This window comes from Callorhinus ursinus, unplaced genomic scaffold (assembly GCF_003265705.2).
Source record: "Callorhinus ursinus isolate GAN/ISIS: 27379988/994484 unplaced genomic scaffold, GSC_fseal_2.0 scaffold76, whole genome shotgun sequence".
Taxonomy (NCBI): domain Eukaryota; kingdom Metazoa; phylum Chordata; class Mammalia; order Carnivora; family Otariidae; genus Callorhinus; species Callorhinus ursinus.
The window spans coordinates 2,874,570-2,896,121 of record NW_027397138.1 but is presented as its reverse complement, the minus strand read 5'-3'; the positions used below and the strand labels follow the sequence as shown (position 1 = coordinate 2,896,121).

General features: G+C 36.5%; 1 protein-coding gene across 1 annotated transcript in view; it reads right to left on the bottom strand.

Annotated features, from left to right (window-relative positions):
• SLC36A4 (solute carrier family 36 member 4) overlaps positions 1–21,552 on the bottom strand; it is a 51,421-nt gene that overhangs the window by 4,804 nt on the left and 25,065 nt on the right. Inside the window, exons 7-10 of the mRNA XM_025893775.2 lie at positions 18,938–19,165; positions 16,697–16,795; positions 10,055–10,224; positions 4,447–4,616 (exon numbers count right to left, since the gene is read on the bottom strand). Of these exons, the coding sequence (XP_025749560.1) occupies positions 4,447–4,616; positions 10,055–10,224; positions 16,697–16,795; positions 18,938–19,165 (667 nt within the window). The remainder of the gene's footprint in view (positions 1–4,446; positions 4,617–10,054; positions 10,225–16,696; positions 16,796–18,937; positions 19,166–21,552) is intronic.

Here is a 21,552-nt window from a genome sequence, read left to right as displayed (position 1 = left end):
GGCTTTGGGGGCTCCACTGACGTGGGTGTTGGCGCTTCCTAACTTGTCTCCTAAAGCTACCATCTTCCCTCTAATCTTTTTTATCCCTCTTTTCTATGTATTTATTTTGAGAGAGCGAGCGAGCAGGGGGAGGGGCAGAGGGAGAGAAACTCAAGCAGGCTACCCACTGAGCATGGAGTTCAATGCGGGGCTCGACCTCACAATCATGACCTGAGCCGAAATCAAGAGTTGGGCGCTAAAACGACTGAACCACCCAGGTGCCCCATCCTCTCTTTTTATTTCTCAGTTTACATACTTTTGCTTTTCTCGTTTCTAGCCTCCTGGTCTCTTGCTGAACTTTCTTGGTGTGTATATAATTTAACTTGGGCTCTGTAATTAACTCTTCCGTTTGCAGCTTGGGGCTCTCAGTGTTTTTCACGAGGATGTGGTATTAATTTGGAACGACTAGGTTTCTTGGAAGTATTTATTTCCTATTTAATTTCTTTTGAAAGCTAAAACCCTAAAATTTATTTTGAAATCATAAACCTAGCCTCACACCTAGAGGACTGAAGTGTGTAAACATTCCTAAATAAGATACATGACTTTGAAGATGTTGCAGCTCTAAACTAGAAATGCTTGATAAAGTGGGTTCCCTGTTGAATAGATGCTTGCTACATTCTTTTAACATTTTTCTCCAGGGAACTATAATTGTAACTCCCAAACAAAATTAGGACCTTTCAAATTTCATTGACAACATCCATTTCATGGGGGACACACTTCTACCTACTTATACTACATGGCAGTTATAAAAGGAAGACCCGATAAGCAGGACTAGAACATTGCCATCTGAAGAGCCTTTCATTTGGGAATTCATTTCTCCTCATTCATGTTTTTCAATAATCCAGCTGTTATTAGTAAAAATCAAGTGAAATATGGTTGGAAAACCATGTGGAGGAACACCATAGGTTTTTTAGAATTTGTTCATTCAGACCAGAATTCCATTTATCAAACACTTTCATTTTTTTATTTTTTATTTTTTCAAAAATTTTATTTGTTTGAGTGAGAGAGAGAGAGCACAAGCAGGGGGAGCAGCACGTGCCCCACTGAGCAGGGAGCCCGATGCGGGACTCGATCCCAGGACCCTGGGATCATGACCTGAGCTGAAGGCAGACGCTTAACTGACTGAGCCACCCAGGTGCCCCTTATCAAACACTTTTAAATCATGAAATTTATCAATTAGCTGAAGTCATCCCTTAAACTTTATATAATCAATAGATATTTGCTAGTTAAAAAATGGCTTGAAGTGTTATTTGGTAATGCTATTAGTCGATAAGGCAGAGAAATATATATATTTTAGGCAAATCTGATATATAAAAACTCCAAAAACAGGAAGTCAAAGGATAGTCTGGGATACGGAGAATTTATTCATTATAAATATTTACTATAGGATTACTGTAAATAGGCGGCCCTATGTCATTTACAGACAGGTGTTATGAATAGATCTATTAAATACTAATTAAGTTTATTCAGTATTTTCCAAAACTATATTATAGAGAAAAAGAATGTATCCTTAAGGCACAAAGTTTCCTCTCATAAAAAAAAAAAAAAATCCCATTTTAAGTCCATTCTTTGCATCTGCAGGGTGAAAACACAGAGAAGAAAATATAGAGAAAAAAAACAAAATACTGGATATTATAACATCAACAACAAAGCTGTGAGGAACACCCCAACACATACATTTTCATTACACAAATAATTAATGGTACTCCCCATGTACTGCCTGACCAGAATATGAGGAAGATACAGCTTTCCTCACCTGCAACGGCAACTAACTGAAATGAAGGATTTTAGTGTATCTTCTCTAGTATTCTACAAACTACTAAGATTTATATTTTTTGGTACTTTGCAGTCATATCTCCTAAAACTATAGAGCAAACTCCTAAGGCCAAAAAATTTTCAAATTAGAAATAGTAGAAAGATCAACGAATTGGACAATAATAGAAATAAATAGTACTTAACATATTTTACAGATTCAATTCAAACATGAAATTAAACACTGGTCTCCGGGGCGCCTGGGTGGCTTGGTCGGTTAAGCGTCTGCCTTCGGCTCAGGTCACAATCCCAGGGTCCTGGGATCGAGCCCCGCATCGGGCTCCCTGCTCAGTGGGAAGTCTACTTCTCCCTCTCCCACTCCCCCTGCTGGTGTTCCCTCTCTTGCTGTGTCTCTCTCTGTTAAATAAATAAATAAAATTTAAAAATAAAGATAAATAAACACTGGTCTCAGTGTTGGTTATAATTCCAAGTTTCACAGTTCTTTCTACAGGTTTGCTTGTAAGATGAAAGGTACTTATTGTAGCTGATGGTGGCTGTCGGCCAGCTTCTACCCACCCCTCCCTCACCTGTGAGATGCCTCTATATAGCAAGTAAATGCAGAGAGAAAACAGGTAGAAAAGAGTCTGACCCATCCGTCCAAGCTTTTGAGTTCCGCTAAGAAGATGCTTTGAAATGGTGATTTAAATGCTAAATAGAGACTTGGGCGTAACCAACACAATCCAAGCTGATAAGCTCACTACTCTGAACATCAATACTACAAACTTGGAAAGGATTATGGGACACTGAAAGATACTCAATTTTCCAAAGCACACCCAGCTGAGCCTCCACTCTCACTGCTAGTGTCACACAGCCTGCTCTGTGGACATTGCAGGGTCCCATCAGCTGTCCACACACCCATCCATAAGGAGCCTGCCCCCAAAGCTTGTCAAGTGCTTTAAAGAACAGATAAAAAACAGTCCTGTCATGCATATCGGCTGGCTTTTACTTTAATTTGGAAGCATGTGCCAAAGACTCCAGTGAAGCTCAGTGTCCGATGATGTGTCACAGTAAAGTAGAAGGGAATACTACCTGGTCTGTGTTCTCTTTGTCCAAAGCATGCCGTAACTGTAACCCTCGGTTACCATTGAGTAGCTTTAACTATTTTTAACTAAAAAGAGAGAAGCAGCAAAGAAACACTGGCCATTCTCTGTGTCATGAACTCAGCTCCTGAGGAGAGCCCCTGGCTTCTGGGAATAGACTCATGGTAGTGGATGTACAGACAGATCGCTTTGACATAACATGGTGGCCAGTGTGAAGAAGTAGGTGAAGTTACTTGAGCTATCACAAGTTATTAAATCCCATTAACATTTTCTTCAAGCTCCTTCAAGTGAACTTTAGTTACTAATTTTAAAAGGAGATATGCTTTCAGAACAGAAGTCTTACATCTATGATAAAAGGATTTGTACTGAAATCAGCCTTTTTATTTAGTACAGTTGTTAAAATATCAATAAAACCAATGTGTAAGAAATATTTTAAAATGTCTCAAAACAACTTTTTCCTACTGAATGTTTTCTTTGTCATCAGAGTCTGGGCTCCTTGACTTCACTCCTCAATATGATTTACCTTATTGTTGCTACAATTCATTTAAATGATTAATTTGGAAAAAAGTTTTTACTTTTCCCAGCCTTGCTTTTTCTTTAGATCTAGGCTAAGCTCCACCCCAAGCTGCTCACTGAAATTTATAGTTGCCCCTAATTTCTAGCTCTCTCATTCTCTCACCTTGACTGGGCCAAGATGGTTACTCATATCTTCCACAGAAAGCTGACCCATTTCCAATGGTCCCTGGTACCATTCTAGACAATCACTGGTTCAGTATCATGGTCATCTTATATTTGTGGTTACAACAATAATGGTGACAATTATAACTTCTGGCTACTTTGTTAATATTCTTAAACCCTACAGAAATGCCATGAAGGAAGTCTTTCTTCATTTCTCATTTGAAAAAAGAGGGGCTTACAGATGGCATGGAACTTGTCTAAAGACACCAGCAGGTGAGTGGTAGGTTTGAACCGTCAGATCAGTGTGACCCCAAAACTCACACTATTTCCACTGTACCAAAACCAAGCTTCTTCTCCACAGGTCTCCATAATTAGTGCTCCCTGGTGGAGGCATTTTATAATGTGAAACCTTAAGACAAGATGACACACATTCCTTCAAATAATAAGCAAGATTAGTCACTGAAATTATTAAAGACCAAAACAAAACCAAACCCATTTCTATAGGTAGTCATGGAGAGTTAAACTGTTAAATATACAAAAGTTAGCAGAAATAAAAAAACCCAAGGAAAACTAAAATTGAACTAAAATGTGTTATCAAGCATATAAGGAGTCCCTGACGCACCTTATTTAAATATATTTTAATCACTACTGATGTAGTTTTCAAAATAATAATTTGATTAGTTCTTTTAAGTATAATAGGCTCTGGTTTATGTTTTTCTTATACAGTAGTAGAATAACAGAATTTTAATCCAAAAAGTATCTCAGCTATGTAAACAAAATTGTTTTTAAAATATTAAAAAATATACTTTAAGTAGCTTCATTATACGAAATTCAACAAGAAAAACTTATGATGATATAAATGTGTAGTAATACTTACACGTAATAGCAACCAAGAAGGACCTTATCGCAAATTCACAGATTTGTTTCCATTTAGCATGAAATTTGGATGTGATCACAGGGATGATGATCTCTGCCGGAACATAGAACTGAATTGAATATGTCACAAAGATGCCAAAGGAATACAGAATTTTCACTGATTGATACAACCTGTTAAAAAAATATTTTAAAATTCAGTCATTCTTTTTTTCCCCAGATTTACTGAGGTATAACGGACGACACTGTAGGTAAAGTGTACAACATGACTTGATGTCAGTATACACTGTAAAAGGATTCCCACTATCAAGTTCATTAACACCTCCATCACCTTGCATATTTGCTTTTTTTTTTTTTTTTGGTCTTTGTGATGAGAACACTTTAGTTCTACTCAGCAAATTTCACTTATACACTACACTGTTACCAACTATGGTCACCACACTATACATTAGATCCTTAGCATTTCTTCACCTTACAACTAAAAGTTTGTACTCTTCTATCAAACTCTCTTTTTCCCCCTCCACCAGCCCCCTGGCAACTGTTAAGTCTACTCTGTTTATGTGAGCTTGATATACATATATTTTTTAATTAGTTAGTTTTTTAAAAATTTTATTTATTTTAGAGAGACAGAGCAAGTGTGAGTGAGCAGGGGGAGGGGCTGAGAGAGGGAGAGAATCCTCAAGCAGACTCCCTGCTGAGTGCAGATCCTGACTGGGGGGGGGGCTCCATTCCAGGACTCTGAGATCATGACCTGAGCTGAAATCAAGAGCCAGCCACTCTATCGACTGAGCCACCCAGGCGCCCCTATATATACATTTTTAGATTCCACCTATGAGTAATACCACACAGTATTTGTCTTTCTTTCTCTGCCTGGCTTATTTCACTTAACATAATGCCTTCCAGGTTCATCTACACTGTTGTCTTAACATGAATCTGGCTTTCTTCTTTTATCTTTAATGTTAAGATAGGTAAGAAATCCAACACAAACTTAGGCCAATATCTTACTAATTAAATGTTTATTTAAAAAAAAAAAGCCAACTGATCTCTACTAAATTTCTAGATGACTGGTGACAGTTCATTTTGACAAGCCTACAGAGCTTGAATGTGGCAATGCTAAGGTTTGCTGGAAAGATTTCATTTTAGGCTACACTGTGTTCCATGAAGAGTTAATGTTTTCTCAATTCTCTTAAAAACTGAGCATACTGTTATGTCTTTGATAACTTATTGATCTAGATATAGAAGAAAACTTCACATTGAACTCTGAGTTACAGTTCTCCTTGCTTAAGAATCTTGGTATGTATGTCATTCGTTGCAGAAATGTCATCATTCTTAGGTCCAAAAAGAGGGCATTTTAACTGGTTTCAACTTAAAAAGTTCTCCAGATTCTATAGGAATTCCACCTATGTTAAAGTTATATTAATAGGGAAATAAGGTTTGTTAGGTTGGGTTGATGCCCAGTGCGTAAGAATTTGTTTTGAATGTTCAGTTTTATAAATATCTTTAGATTTCTACATTGTAGATAGCCTCTTGTCAAAATCAGTTTGCATGTCTGGATAGAGACTTCGGTTGTCTGGCAAAAGAACACTTTTCAAATGTTGATAACGGCACAGAGAGAAAATGTAGAATCATAGGACTCAGAACATTATACAGCCTACACTCTTGGGTTACAGATAATAAAATTATGTTGTGTTTTTTGAAATCTTGAATATTTTACAATAGTTAAAATAAAAAACCCAACTGCTCTTATATCCTTTAAGAAAACAACTGGAGAGGAGACCGTGGATCAAATGTGCCGCAGCATTAGGGGTAGTGGTTAACACACGTGTCCTCTTTAGGCGGAATCATCCTTGATAGTCCCAGTCTTCCCTTAAGAGTCCTGCTTTCCCACCTGCAAAGCCTATGCAAGGGAAGAGTGTTTCTTTCTTAGGAAAAAATGAAATCCTTTTAAAGAGATACGAAATATTCCACTTTCGGTAAAGAAAGGCCTCAACATTAATTAGACTTTAAGCTTATTTCTGATGTCCCAAGGTTTAAAGTAGCAAAGATTATAAACAGTTCCCTAAACTGCAGCCACGCGGGAAGGAATTCCAGAAGTCTCCTCCCATAATATATGCATCATAGGAGTGAGTAAGAGAAAGGAGAAAAGTCAAGTAGAAGTAGATTCGAAAACACTACAAACATAATTAAAGCACAAAGGAACTCCTTAGGGCTAGCAACAATAAAATCTTAATTTTAAAATGATTTCAGGATATATTTTTCAGCTTGAGACTTAAAGTTTAAATATAAATGGTCAAGTTACTGCAATGCACAGAATAACTGAAACACTCCTGCTCCATATACTCTGATATGTAATTGTAGACAATTAAATGAATATTCTTATCAGTTTATTAGAACATTCCTTTTGTTCAAATTATCTTTTAACTTACATGTTTTTAAATATGGTTAACAATATATTTAAAAATACATCATTATGCACATAGGTATAATTACTTTTCTATTGATTTAAAACAAGTTATACAGGCTAAGAATCCGGTTATTATTAATGCAAGTCAATAAGATTAATTAGGTACACAGAGTACAAATGGGAAATAAAATGGTATGAGTCTTTTAAAAGCTAAAATACATGCTATTTATCAACCAAAGAAGTAGAAGAAAAGCACTGCAGTCTTTTGAAATCAATTTTTCTATTTTGACTTCTTTTCTAAGAATCTATTAGTTTCTATGTTTGACATCTATATTTTCAATCACTCTATTTTTCTCTAATCAACTTTTCTATAGATATTACCAACCTTTGTTCTCATTTTGGTTTTAAGCAAGCATCTATGTCCTCAGTTGTAGAAATGAAGAGTTGAAAGAAGAATCTACCCTGTAAACTCTCTCTCCAAAGGCTAAAAAACTTTCTTAAAGTTGTAAGAATTTGTTTTGAAGATATAGGAGAGCATAAACAAATTTTAAATAACACTTAAAGCACAGTAAAAAGTATTTTAAAATTCACTGCCAAAGTTTTTTTTTTTAAGATTTTATTTATTTATTTGACAGAGAGATAGAGCCAGAGAGCACAAGCAGGGGTAATGGCAGAGGGAGAGGGAGAAGCAGGCTCCCCGCTGAGTAGGGAGCCCCATGCGGGGCTCGATCCCAGGACCCTGGGATCACGACCTGAGCTGAATGCAGACACATAACAACTGAGCCACCCAGGCGCCCCTACTTATCATCTTTAAAACACATTCTTTGCTTCAAAATCTAAATGTGATACACTGAATAATACTACTCATAACTAGTTTTAAAAGGTGATACCTCAATCAATAAACAGTTAATAACTTGGAGCTTCTCTAATCCATACTTGCTTTATCCTGGGGCTGCTTTCTAATTCAGCATTTTCTTGTAGCACTACCCGTTCTGAATTCTGAGAACGTAAGTCACATGGCATCAAAAGCCCTTTACAGCTTCCCATCACTAGCAGCTATGAGCCCCCTTGGCTCCTGTGACAGCCATCGGCTTTTATACCAACAATAACCAGTACACTGCACGTTCTCTGACTTCCTGGACCTATTGCCTGAAGCACAGGGAGGGAAAGGAAGAAGAGACTCATACATAGTACATCAAGAAAGAAAGTTTAGATACAAGCCTATGATCATTCCGGTCCAAACTTCTCATTTTACAGAAGACTATCGCTATATAAAGACAAGCATCTCCTCTGCAGTATTCCTGTCATGGCTGTTATTTTAACCATCCCAGAGGCAGAGACCATAAAGAAATGGACAGCGGGCCACAGAAGGCTTATCTCCACAAGGAAAAGGAATTAGCCAACACAAGTTCTCTGAAAGAGAATTATGTATCTTGACTTGCTTTCCGTTTTATTCCAGATTTTTGTTTCTTAGGATACGTGTACTATCCTTTCCTCTAAATGAAAAGCAGGTGACTAGCTGGGCTTTCTTGAACAGAGACAAGGATGTGATGGTCCCTTTTTAATCAAGACTTTGCAACTAGTTCTAAGTGTAAAGCCGTACGAGGGATAAAGTGAGAGGCAGGAAAGGGGTGCGGAAAAAGGCAAGGATTACACAGAGCTACCGCAGGGGCAGCAGGGCTCCCTCGAGACTCAGTTGTGAACACCAAAAGCATTCCCTGCTTGTCTCTCCCACTGTTCTTCGCCATGCTCTTGACTCTCTGGGAATAGGAACATCTTAACTTGACATGCATGCATACTCCCCCTTTGATCCCTTCTCTCTTTAAACACTTCTGTGAAGAAGAGTAGGGAAGAATTCTGAGATTATTTCCACTTACATTTTATATTTGACTTATTAAAAGTACTTGTCAATTTTATTTATAAAATTATTCTTCAGATTTATTCTAAATATTATTCTAAGTGGGGAAAATCCTATTTTCTAGACATTATATAGTATTTGAAAAAAAAGAATTATGCTACATAATTTTTAGCCTTGATCATCTCTTATATTAAGCTGTTTAAGCTTCTAGCCTGTATTAAACTATTACAAAAAGAGGCATATTTGGAAGAAACAAAATTATAAAAATAACTATAACATAAGTTAATGAAATAAGTGTTTAAAGTTATATATCTTGTTTGTGATCATGTCTCTAGTCTGAAATGAAGGTATATCATTTGACATGTTTCCCCCATGAAATACATTTATAAAATGTGTCATAGCTAAAGTAGAATTATAATTTTAAAAAAATGAACACACTACATGTTTGCTCCTTGTGCAACCTGGAAATTATTCTGGTACATTCTATCACCTATATGCATTTGTTCTTACAGCATTTTCGACTCCAATAAAAACCCAGGGTTCAGATGACTACTGAGAGGTAGACAAACTCCCAAGCTACCAATAGGAAGCCAGTCAGAACACGTAATATTTAAAAACATCTCAGATTTCACAGACTTCTATCCAAGCAGCTCAGCGAGCAGTGGGACATCAATTAAATGAGCAATTTAACATTTATTCTTTGTATTTGTCAAAACTAAGGAGTCACTTTCCATTTTATAAATAAGGGAGCACGTCTACATGGTAATTGCTGCCAATACTTTTTAAAAAATCTCCAGAGACCAATCTCTGGAAGAAGGAAAAAACCCTCTGTATTGCTTCATTTTGCAGAATATGGTTCTAATATTAAGAGAATATTAAGATGCACCATATTATTTTTTAATAATGTGTCCTATCTGTGTTCCAAAAGGATCTAGGGTACAAACCATATTAAGGCTGATCAGTAAAATAGTGAGGGTCATAAGTGATGGGTTTTATTATTTTATCAGGAATCCAGAGTGTTGGGTTTTTTGGCAGCAAGTATAAGTATTACATTTTTTATTACAGCGAGTCCATAGTAAAAGAATCCATATTTTACTTTTATATTTTACTCAAATTTGGAATTTGCTACAATTTTTAATCTTTTTAAAGAATCGAATCCCAAGCAAATGTGTAAAATCATAGACGGTCTCCTCTGAAGATTATGAAAAAATTCTAGGTTACACAAATAAGTCAATAAAATTTTTAAATGTTTAAGCCACAAATCCAAAAATACACCTTTATCACCAAATATTGGTAAGCTATATCTATAAAGTGTACAAACTAGGATTAACAAAACTCATATCTACCTACCATACATCCTGGGGAAGATTTAAAGTTATGCTGCCTTTGATTTCATCACGGAAACACATATATCCTAAGGTAGCTAATGTTACATACAAGGTTGTAACAATTCCCATGCCAATATTCAATGCTTGAGGGAAACGTTTTGATTCTTTCATTTGATTTTCCAGTGGAAGAACCTAAGAAGAGAATGCAGGAAATACAAGTAATTTAAAACAATCTAGTATCCCATCTTATATATATGCAAATTATGCTTTCTATAGTTTATATGCACATTTTATTTCCTTTAAAATAACACATAACAGCTGAATATTTTTCTTGGTGCTATATATATTTTTTACACTACAGATTTTCAAATCCTTAAAATAAAAAGATCTGAAATTAACTCTTAGCAGGGAAATCTGTCAGATTTTTTAAAATAAACTTTTTAATTTGGAATAATTTTAGATTTACAGAAAAGTTGCAAAGATAAACAGAAAACTCCCATATACCCCTAACCAGTTTGTCCTATTGTTAACATTTTAAACTACCAAAGTACATTTGTTACAACTAAGAACCAACATTGGTTCATTACTATTAAACTCCATATTTTATTTGGATTTCACTAGTTTTTCTACTAATGTTCTTTTTCTGTTCCAAGGTCCCTTCCAGGATGCCACACTGCATTTTGTCACCATTATCTCCTTGGTCTTCTCTGATCTGTGATGGTTCTGCAATCCTTCCTCATTGTTCATTATCTTGACAGTTTTAAGGAGCACTGGTTAGGTATTTGGTATAATGTCTCTCTGCTGGGGTCTGTCTGATATTGTCTGCTGTCTGTACACTGGGATTATAGATTTTAGAACAAGAGACCATAGAGGTGAAATGCCCTTCTCATCACAAATGCTATCAACATGATTTGTCACTGGTGAAATTAACTTTGATCACTTGGTTTAAGGCTGTGTTTGCCAGGTTTCTCTGATTATAAAGGTCTTTTCTTCTTTCTCATCATATTCTGTTCATTGGAAGCCAAGTCACTAAATGTAGCCCATAGTCCAGGGACTGGGGAGATTAAGCCATACCTCCTGGAGGGGAAGTATCTACATAAATTATTTGGGAATCCCTATGTATGTATTTATTTAACCATTTATTTATATTAGTATGCATTCATATATATTTGTTTTATACTGTGAATATGAACCCAAAACATTTATTTTGTTGCTCATATTGTTCCAGCTTTGGTCATTGTGAATTCCATCAGGTTGCTTCCTATATTCCTTTGCATGCCTCCGTTCTTTTGTTTTGTTTTGTTTTAGTATTTCCATACTTTCTATCACTACAAGATGCTCCAGACTCATCTTGAATGTCCTTGTTTCAGCCCTAGAATCAGACCTTTCTCCAAAGAACTTTGGTTCTTTTGTTGTAGAATGGTATTTAGAAGTCAAGATCTGGGTGCTGGGTGTGCCTGTAGCTACTATGTATCTCTCAGCTGAAGTGATAAGAAATACGTGTATACACACTAACCCAGGTATATTCATGTCTGTGATTGCTTCTATATCTAGCCATTTGTATCTGCTGTCTGTCAATTTAGTGAGATGAAAAAGTTATTTTTATTATACAAAAAAAATCTTGAAAGAAAAGAAAAAAAGGCTAATTGAAGAGTTAAGTTTTTTAAGGCAAATCTTCAGAGGTTTTGGCCATATGATTTGACCATACAGTAAAAGATACTAAGAAATAATAACAGCAAGTATTTACTGAGTACTTACAACGTGCCAGGTATTTTTCTTTTTTAATGAAGATAAAATTGGCATATAACATTAGTTTCAGTTGTAAACATAAGAGTTTGATATTTGTATACACTGCAAAATGATCACCACAATAAGTCTAGTTACTATCCATCACCATACAAAATTACAATTTTTTTTTCTGTAATGAGAACTTTAAAGAATTACTCTCTTGGCAACTTTCAAATATGCAATAAAATATTATTGCCTATAGTTGCCAGGCAAAATTGGCAAACCTTTAGCTAGACATACCAACTAAAAAGGCGAGAGGGCTCAAATAAATAAAATCAGAAATGAAAGAGATGTTACTACTGATACTACAGAAATACAAAGGTTCATAAGAGACTACTATGGACAATTATATGACAAAAAATTGAGGAAACTGGAAGAGATGGATAAATTCCTTAAAATACACAATCTTCCAAGACTGAATCATGAAGAACTAGAAAATCCGAACAGAAAGATTACTAGTAAGGAGATTAAATCAGTAATTAAAAAACTTCTAACAAACAAAAGTCCAGGACCAGATGACTTCACAAGCAAATTCTACCAAACATTCAAATAATATTTAAATACCTATCCTTTTCAGATACTTCAAGAAAACTGAAGAGGAGGGAATATTTCCAAATTCATTTACTATGCCAGCATTACCCTGATAGCAAAACTGACAAGGACACAAAGAAGAAGAAAGAAGAGGAAAGAAGAAGAAGAAGAAAGAAGAAAGAAGAGGAAGAAGAAGAAGAGGAAGAGGAAGAAGAAGAGAAGGGAAGGAAGGAAGGTAGGAAGAAAGGAAGGAAATTGTAAGCAATATTCCTGATGAACATAGATGCAAAAATCCTCAACAAAATATTAGCAAACCAAATTCAACAATACATTAAAAGGATCATATATCAAACCAAATTCAACAATACATTAAAAGGATCATATATCATGATCAAGAAGGATTTATTCCAGGGATGCAAGAATGGTTCAGCATCTACAAATGAATTAACATCATACACCAAATTAACAAAATGAAGAATAAAAATAAAAATCATATGATCATCTCCATAGACGCAGAAAAAGCACTTACAAAATTCAGTATCTGTTCATGATAAAAACACTCAATGAAGTGTGTATACAGGGAACATTTCTCAACATAATAAAGGCCATATATGACAGGCCCACAGCTAGCATCAACTCAACAATGAAAAGTTGAGAGCTTTTCCTCTATGGTCAGGCACAAGTCAAGGATGCCCATGCCTGCACTCTTATTCAGGTTAAGTGCTCCTTCAATTCCAAATGATAATCTTGCCAAGTAGAGTATTCTTGGTTGAAGTTTTTTTTCCTTTCAGTACCTGAATATATCATGCTATACCCTTCTGATTTTTCTGGTAAAAAATCAGCTAACAGCCTCATGGGGGTTCCCTTGTATGAAACAAGTTGTTTTCTCTTATTGCATATAAGATTTCCTCTTTAACTTTTGACATTTTAGTTATGTATCTCTGTGTGGATCTCTTTGGGTTCATCTTATTTGGAACTATCTGTGGACCTGGATGTCTGTTTCCTTCCCCAGGTTAGGGAATTTTCCAGCCATTATTTCTTTATTATTTTATGCCTCTTTTTCTCTCTCCTCCTTCTACAATCCCTATAATGCAAATGCTACCTCTGCCTGGTGTCAAATTCTTCTTTTCTTTTTGCTGTTCTGTTTGCGTGAGTTCCACTGCCCTGTCTTTGAGGTCACTGTTCAGTTCTTCTGCTTCATCTGGTCTGCTTCTGAACCCCTCTAGTATATTTTTCAGTTCAGTAATTGTATTCTTCAGCTTTACAACTTCTGTTTGGTACTTATGTTTTTCTTTTGCTTTGTTGAAGAATATCCATTCTTCTCCCAAGTTCCAGGAGCATCTTTATGACCATGACTTTGAATTCTTTATCAGGTAGATTACTTATCTCCATTTCACTAAGGTCTTTTTCTGAAGTTTTGTCTTGTTCCTTCATTTGGAACATATTCCTGCACCTCATTTTTCTTGACTCTGTGTATTTGTTTCTATGTATTAGCTGAAACAGCTACATTTCCCAGTCTTGAAGGAGTGACCTTGTATAGAAGATGAACTCTATCATTCAACCTTGCCCTAGCTCTTGGTTGTCTCTTGGACCTTTGTGATTATCTAAGTAACCTGATTTATTCTTGATAAATTTCAGTTGTTGAGGTGTGCCAAGAGCTGCCAGTGTTCCAATGTAGGGATCTCAGGTGGTAACAAGTTTCAGGATGACTGGAAGTCAGATCCTCAGGCAGCAGCTTTTAAAGTATAGAAATTCACAGTCCTATGGGACCGTAATTGTAAACCCTGCTGGCCTCTAGACCAGGAGATGTGGAGGGTCCCCTGGGGGAACAGTTGTAAAAGTCAAGGTTTCAGATAACTGTATAAGCCCCTTTCTGGGAGGTACCAGCAAGCTGTAACAAGACCAAAGGAGGGCACGAGATGGTATTTCCCTGTTTACATTCCCTGAGAGCGCTTCTGTAGCCTTGAGATATGTGGCAAACCTGAAGCCTGTCCCTCGGGTTGAAGCTTCAGCACCGTAAATAGGCCTTTTTCACTGGCTGACTTGGGGTGCATTTCAGTCTGTTGTCTGTGCAGTGCCCTCAGCGTGGCATGCTGCCAAGAACTGTCATTTCCATTGTTAAAGTCCTATGGGGCCCTGGAACACAAACCCCCCTAGCAACGAGGGCCAGGTGATCAAGGGGCACCCCTGTGTGGACTACACTTGCCCACAGCTTTAGTAAGGCAGGGGAAGAACACTGGGGGCCGGGCACGCCCACCAGTGTTAGCAAGGCATTGGGAGACTGCTGTGTTTGTGAGTGTCCACCTGTACTAGCATCACAGAGGGGGACTACAGATATGGTGCTCACCAGTGCCTCCATCCCTGGACAAAGTCCCAACTTGTCCCCACCCCTCCAGCAGATGCTATAAGATTAGCAAATGAATCTCCTTCACATAGAGTCTAGGCACCTTTCAAACTGCAGCTTCTATGCTAGGTTCTGGGGCAGGTGAGTCCACATGCAACTCCTTTAAAAGGAGTTTCTCAAATCCCAGCAGCCCTTTGGGTCCTATGGATGTAAGCCCCATTGGGGGCTTGTCTCTCCAGTGCAGGTCTCAAGGGCTGGGCTGCCTGCTGTGGAGCACAAACCCCGTGCTCCTCAGGGAAAGGCTCTGGGCTTGTAAAATGCCTGCCTATATTGGGTTGCTGCACCAGGGGTAGAGTTTTTGGTGAGCCCACATCTCTGTCTCTCCTGTCTGTCTTGAGGCGGCCCTTTTGTTCTTTGTTGTGGAGCAGCTGTTCAGCTAGTTTTCAGCTCCTGCCCAGAGGCAATTATTCCATATGCAGCTGTAGCTGTAGTGTGTCCAGGGGAGAAGGGGTGTTCAGGATCTTCCCCTACTGCCATCTTGGACCACCCCCTGCCAGGTATTATTCTAGATGCTTTGTAGGCAGCATCTCACTTAGTCCTCACAATAACCCTATATGACAATAACTCCAGTAATAGCTCTACTTTTTAGGTAAGTCAGGTCCATATGGAAATATTAACTGGTTAATAGAAGGGACCACCATCTGATGTTCTGGAGATAATCCAGACCTGAAATAAGAGGCTATGGTTAAGAATGGTGCCAGCGCAGCTAGAAAAGGAGGAAAGGAAGGAAATTCACATTTATGTAGGCTCTCTCTGGGGTTAGCAACACTGTGGGTGTTTTAAATGTAATTTCATTTATGGGGAAATATGAAAGAAAAATAAACATGCCTTAATTACCAATGGAATAGGGTAACCAGGGACAGAGTGAAAGGAAATGCTCCACTGTTTCAAGCTTGAGCAACTGAAAATAAAACTAAAAGAAACAGGGAAATGAGAAAGTGAAGCTGGTTTTGGATTAAGAAAGTCTATGTCAGACTCGGAGCTGTTGAACTTGAGATGTTAGAGGAACAACTTAACTGGAAATGTCCAATAGTTAACTAGAACTTACTGGTTAAAGACAGAAATGAAAATCTGCAGTTATGTCTGTAACTGTTTAATAAATGGAACTGTAAGAATTTGTGAGAATTCTCTAAAGGAGAATTCAGAGAGAATGCTGAATGCTGAATTCATTCAGAGAGAATGAACACTAACTGTTAGTCAAGTAAAATAGTATAAAAATGTCTTTGAGGTCTTATTTCATCTGTGGTTCATATAGCTATGTGTAAGTGGTTTCCGTCCCATACCAAACCAACAGACAATGAAACATAAGCTACAGAGCAGCCAGTGATATTCTGTTTTCCCCAAATCTACACATTCCAGGCTTTAAATAAACTGGAAGCGTCTTAAATGGAAATATTTAAGATCTTAGAATCCTCAGGGTGCTTGTATTTCTTGGTATTAGCTTTATGATAACATCATTTCTCAAAACAAATATGATATGTATAAATCTATATGTATAAATCTAAGGGGAGAATTTATATTTGATTCTTCTATGTAATAATAAGTTTGTAACAATTTCAATTCACTTCAAATCATCTAGTCTATAAAATATGATGTTTGGGATCTGTCTGAAAGTAACCTGGGCTTGGCAGAGTAGATGGAATACAGATAAATCAAAACTGGCCATGAGTCAATTTTTGAAGCTGGGTGATGCTTACACAAGAGTTCATCATGCTATTCTCTAGATTTTGTCTTAGGTTTGAAAATTTCCATAATAAAATGTTAAAAATCATATAAACTAAGCTATAATTCAAGTCTAACCTACAAAACTACAAATGGTGTTCTGTCAATGAAGAAAATGGCAACAAAAAAGAAAAATGCATTTTTAAATGTAGTTTGACTACATAAATCTTTGTGTTGACTTAAAAATTTTTAAAATAATAATAAAGAGTAAATCCTTACCACTCCTATGCCTTCAAAAGCAAACACAGCAGTACCAAAAAAGAGTGGGTATTTTTTCCAACCAGCCACTATTGGAAGGTTGTGGGGATCTGGCATATTCTGGAGAAGGAGAGAAAAAATAAAAGAAGTTATTTTAAAGAATTTAAAATAAAGAGCAAAATCATATACTTCTGAGTTTCACAACAGCAAATGTGTGTTATAAAAGTGAATAATTCTTTCAATAAGTAGACAGTAAATAAATACACTTTAAGCATCCTATGTTAAATGTAGCCAAGCTGTTAGGACTTCACTGCCAAAAGCCACTGTTTCCTTGTGCCCGCACATTCCATCTGGGCTAAATGCTCCTGATTACCTGCTTCCACCTTCAAGTCCCGGGCTGTTCACTCTGGGTATGGCTCCTGGCACAACAGGAAATACATAAGCATACTCAATCTGAGCTGAGAGCCATAGTATCAACCACTGCATGGTGTACAGTGAAATCCATTTTCTACTCTGTTTTCATTGCTCTTTCAGTCTCCAAGGTACCTGGTTTCTGACTTTGGCTTTTTACCTCATAACTCTGCTGCTTCCTAGTACAGGTCTCCTCCTGGTCTCAGTGTCTTACTCTTTTTTTTTTTTTTTTAAAGATTTTACTTATTTATTTGACAGAGAGAGAGACAGCAAGAGCAGGAACACAAGCAGGGGGAGTGGGAGAGGGAGAAGCAGGCTTCCTGCTGAGCAGGGAGCTCGGTGCAGGGCTCGATCCCAGAACCCTGGGATCATGACCTGAGCCGAAGGCAGATGTTTAACGACTGAGCCACCCAGGCGCCCCCAGTGTCTAACTCTTTACCTAGACAGTTACTATTACCCTTATTATTTGTACATATTCCTTGATTCTGGCTTTGATTATTAGGTCTTGACGCATAGCCTTGTTCCAACTTTCACTATCTGGAAACTCACAAATGCACATCTTGTTCAAGATCTCTGGTTCCATGATGGCTACCTCTTCCAGCCACCCCGAGACTGGTTCCCACTCTGCGCACCATCCTGTGTTCTCTGCCTTACCTAAATGGAAGTGGAATTCAAGGCCAAGGAAAGAGGATGAAAAAAGAAACTGAAATGTGAAAGCATATGGATAATCTGGGAAATAGAGAGGTCTAGAACATCTGAAGCACAGGGAGATTTGTGTGATATAATGGTGATACATGATGGAAAACACAGCTATGGTCAAAATGAAAAGGGTAGTAAGTGTTTGAGTCATTTGATAACACTAACTGTTAGTCAAGACTCACACTGTTCCCTCTACCTAAGGAACTGCCTTTTCTGCTCCACTAACTCTGACATGTTCAGCTAAGGGGTCATGAACTACAGAAAGTCTTATGAGACCTTCCTGCCTGTCTCCTTCCACTCTTACGTGCAATAAGAAAATGGAATTCGGGGGGCGGGTATGCAACGGAGTTTGTAATAAATTGCCAGTGGAGATTTTAGAACAATTGTAGCAATAATATATAAAATGGACTGGATCAGAAAAGAATAGAACAGGGATGCTTGACCTTTTCTGAGTCATTGGCCCCTTTGAGAAATGAAAGCTATACACTGCTCAGTAGAAGAATGCATATACACATACAGAAACATTAAATCTTGCAAATATTTTTAATGGATTTGCAGATCCCCTGAATCCCATCAATCAATTTTTTTTTTTTTTTTTTTAGGAATACTTCTTTTATTAGGCTCCCCAGACAATGGACAACGAAATCAGTCGAGGTCGCATGCTTCCAGTAAAGAGGTTATGGACTAGGATAGCGGCAGTGAACTGAGGTGGTGGAAAAATAAAGGTTCAGAAGTAAAAGAAAATTATAAAATTATATCTATCCTCCCATCTGGAGACTGGTTCAAATCTTAAAAGAGTAAACAAAACACTAATGAGGTCTTTGTTTCATGTTATACAGTGTGCTGAGGCATGATCCTAAATCACAGCTTACTAGGGTAGGTTTTACGCTCTTCTGCAGCAGTGTCATAAAGCCCAGAAGCATATTTACCAAGATTTAAAACCAGACTGAATACAAAGCCTGTGCTCTATGTCACACACCTTTCCAGCTGATCGGTATCCCCCAAAAGGAGACCAAGGCTGACTGATTATCTCCTGTGTGCCACATAATGAAGTAGGGGTCTTTATATGCCATTACTTTTACCTCCAAAGTAAACAAATAATTTACTTATTAAGAAACACATGACACTCAGTTAAAAACACATTATACTTACCCTAATGACATACTGATAAATTATCACAAGGCTGACAGCCATGGAAATGTTGGCAAGGAATGAAAGCACAAATAGATTCTTTAGCTCACGAATGAAGACCAAAAGAATTATGAATGGAAGAAAGCAAAGCATATATATCCTTAGGTCAATACTTCTTCTCTCACAAGGGTTTGATGAATTGGTACTATTCAAAAGAAACACTTTACTCTCCAGGAATCCTTCATGAACCTATATAGGATTACCAGGAGAATAAGAAAGAGGGGGAAAAAGAAAACTTCCATCAACTTATAAATAAAAAAATATAAAGAAATTTATTATCTATACACTCTATGATAAATTCCTTTACAATAAATCAAATATTTACATTTTTTCAAGATAGTCTAGCTTCCTAGAAATATATATTTATCAAATTTAAGGATAATTAAAATAGGATAATCTTCTTTGCAAAATAACTTCTTTTATCATACTGTAAAAAGAAAGTTCACTAGAAAATTATGAGGATGAATTTACTAATTTATTTTGAAGCTTTGTGCTCGTGATCCCTGCAAAGGTTCAATTTGTTTTTGAGATCATCAAAAGTGGAGGCATACTTGTCGCGGACGACCATATTCTACTCTGGATATCCTACTCTGACTTATTTTCTTCAGAGGAGGAAACAACTCTAAGTACACCTTAGAAATGTACAGTTGTCAAAACAAAGTTTAGAAATCACAGTCTAGCTTTAAAACTGTTTTTGAAAACTGTTTATAAATTATCATCACTATCAATACTTATTAAGAATCCACTAAATTCATTCATGACCATGTGGTAGATGTAGATACATTTTTGCTAGAGCAAAAAACTTCAATAAATCAGTTTTACCTTAAAATTTATTCAGCCACTTCTATAAACCAACATTCAGTGTTCAAGAGAGATACAATAATTCATAGGTTCCATAGATTAAAAATTGTCTTTATTCAATTAATCACATAATCCAACTTACTAAAATAGAAATGAAATTATAGAGGATTTTAAAAACATTTTTAAAAATTCACAGCAGAGGCAGAGAATATTATAATTTAAATACTAGTGAAAATCTATTTGCCCCCAAACACTGTAGCCCTCCATTGAACACAATAACATGATCAAGTCTCTGAATACATCAATTCTTAAGAACCAGACCCTATAGTAACAATAGGAAGCATTTCTTGAAGACTGAACTAAATACATGATACACAACATCTCATCTCATCCTCAAAACAACTCCCTGAGGTCGGTGGTAGTATTAATTTTAATTTATGGTTGAGAAAACTGAGGATTAGGGAGGGTTAAAAAAACTTACATAATATCAAATCAGTAAGTGGTAGTTCTAAGATTCCAGCCCAGGCATGAAACTAGAATTCAGCTTGCGACAGCTGCATGCTCTAACTTGACCAAATACTCCAATCTGGGAGGGGGCCCTGCCCAAGTAGCAGCCTGGCCTTTACTCTGACATCTCTCTCTTTCTAAATACACTAAGTATTAGGAGGCCCACAAGTCAGAAGTTTAGAACAAAATTATAGTATGATTAATAATTCAAGTTGTTCCTTTTAATTTTATACTTACAATTTATGATAAGCAATGTTTAGTGTCACTACAAATGTACACATCATCTTAAACTGTAGGGAATATATCTGCTAGTTTTAAGCTAGATAGGCAACTTGTAACTCATACTGGACTAACAAACTCTCAGGTTACACCATGAACCATTTAAGAAATGCATACCTCACGTTTACTTGTAACTGCTCATCAAAACTTTATATTTCATATTCTATAACTTGAAATAGAAGCAAGATTGGTAATTCACATTACTTGGTTTTTAAAAGTATATATTTTTTGTTGACTCAATTTTCCCAGCTACAAAATTATTTATAGCCAAATGCTTCTGTATCCAAGAAGTACTGCCAATAAGCACATTAGGTAATAATCAAAATTAAGCTCTAACAAGGATACCTGGCAAGAGAAAATCAGTTACATAACCAATTTTAAAAAGGGTAGTTTGAATGGTGAGATGGTTGGGAATATGAAATTAATTCTTTCACAAATATCTTATAATAATTTAGTATTCTTTGGCAGAAAGATGGTTATAAAAATTATCAGGATTAAAAAATAAAATAAAGTGTAGATACATACCCAGAGCAAGATTCAGGTAAACATTTGAGTCCTTTGGTGCCCTCTAGAGACAGATATTGGCTATCTAATAGGACTTCCTATGATCTCACATGTTTACCAAAATGCAAAACACTGAAATAAATATTATAAAATAAAATTACTAAATTCAGTTGTTTCCATTTAAAGCTTAAATTTACTAACATCTACTACTTATTAGTTTTCAATGATTCAGTAATCTAATGGTTAAAATTCCAAAGGTAGATTATGTTCTTCAGCAAAACTTTTAAAATAAATGCAGAATTAAAGTCTTTAACACCCTATATTTGTATATTACTTTACATTTTGCAAAGGCTTTCACAAACCTCTTGTCAGCTGAGCCTCAGGATAAGTTTAGGAGGAACAATGGGAGATTTTGTTGCTATTCCCATTTTACAAATAAGGAAACTGAGGCTTGACCAGGGACCAGGAGATCTTGTCCAATGTGT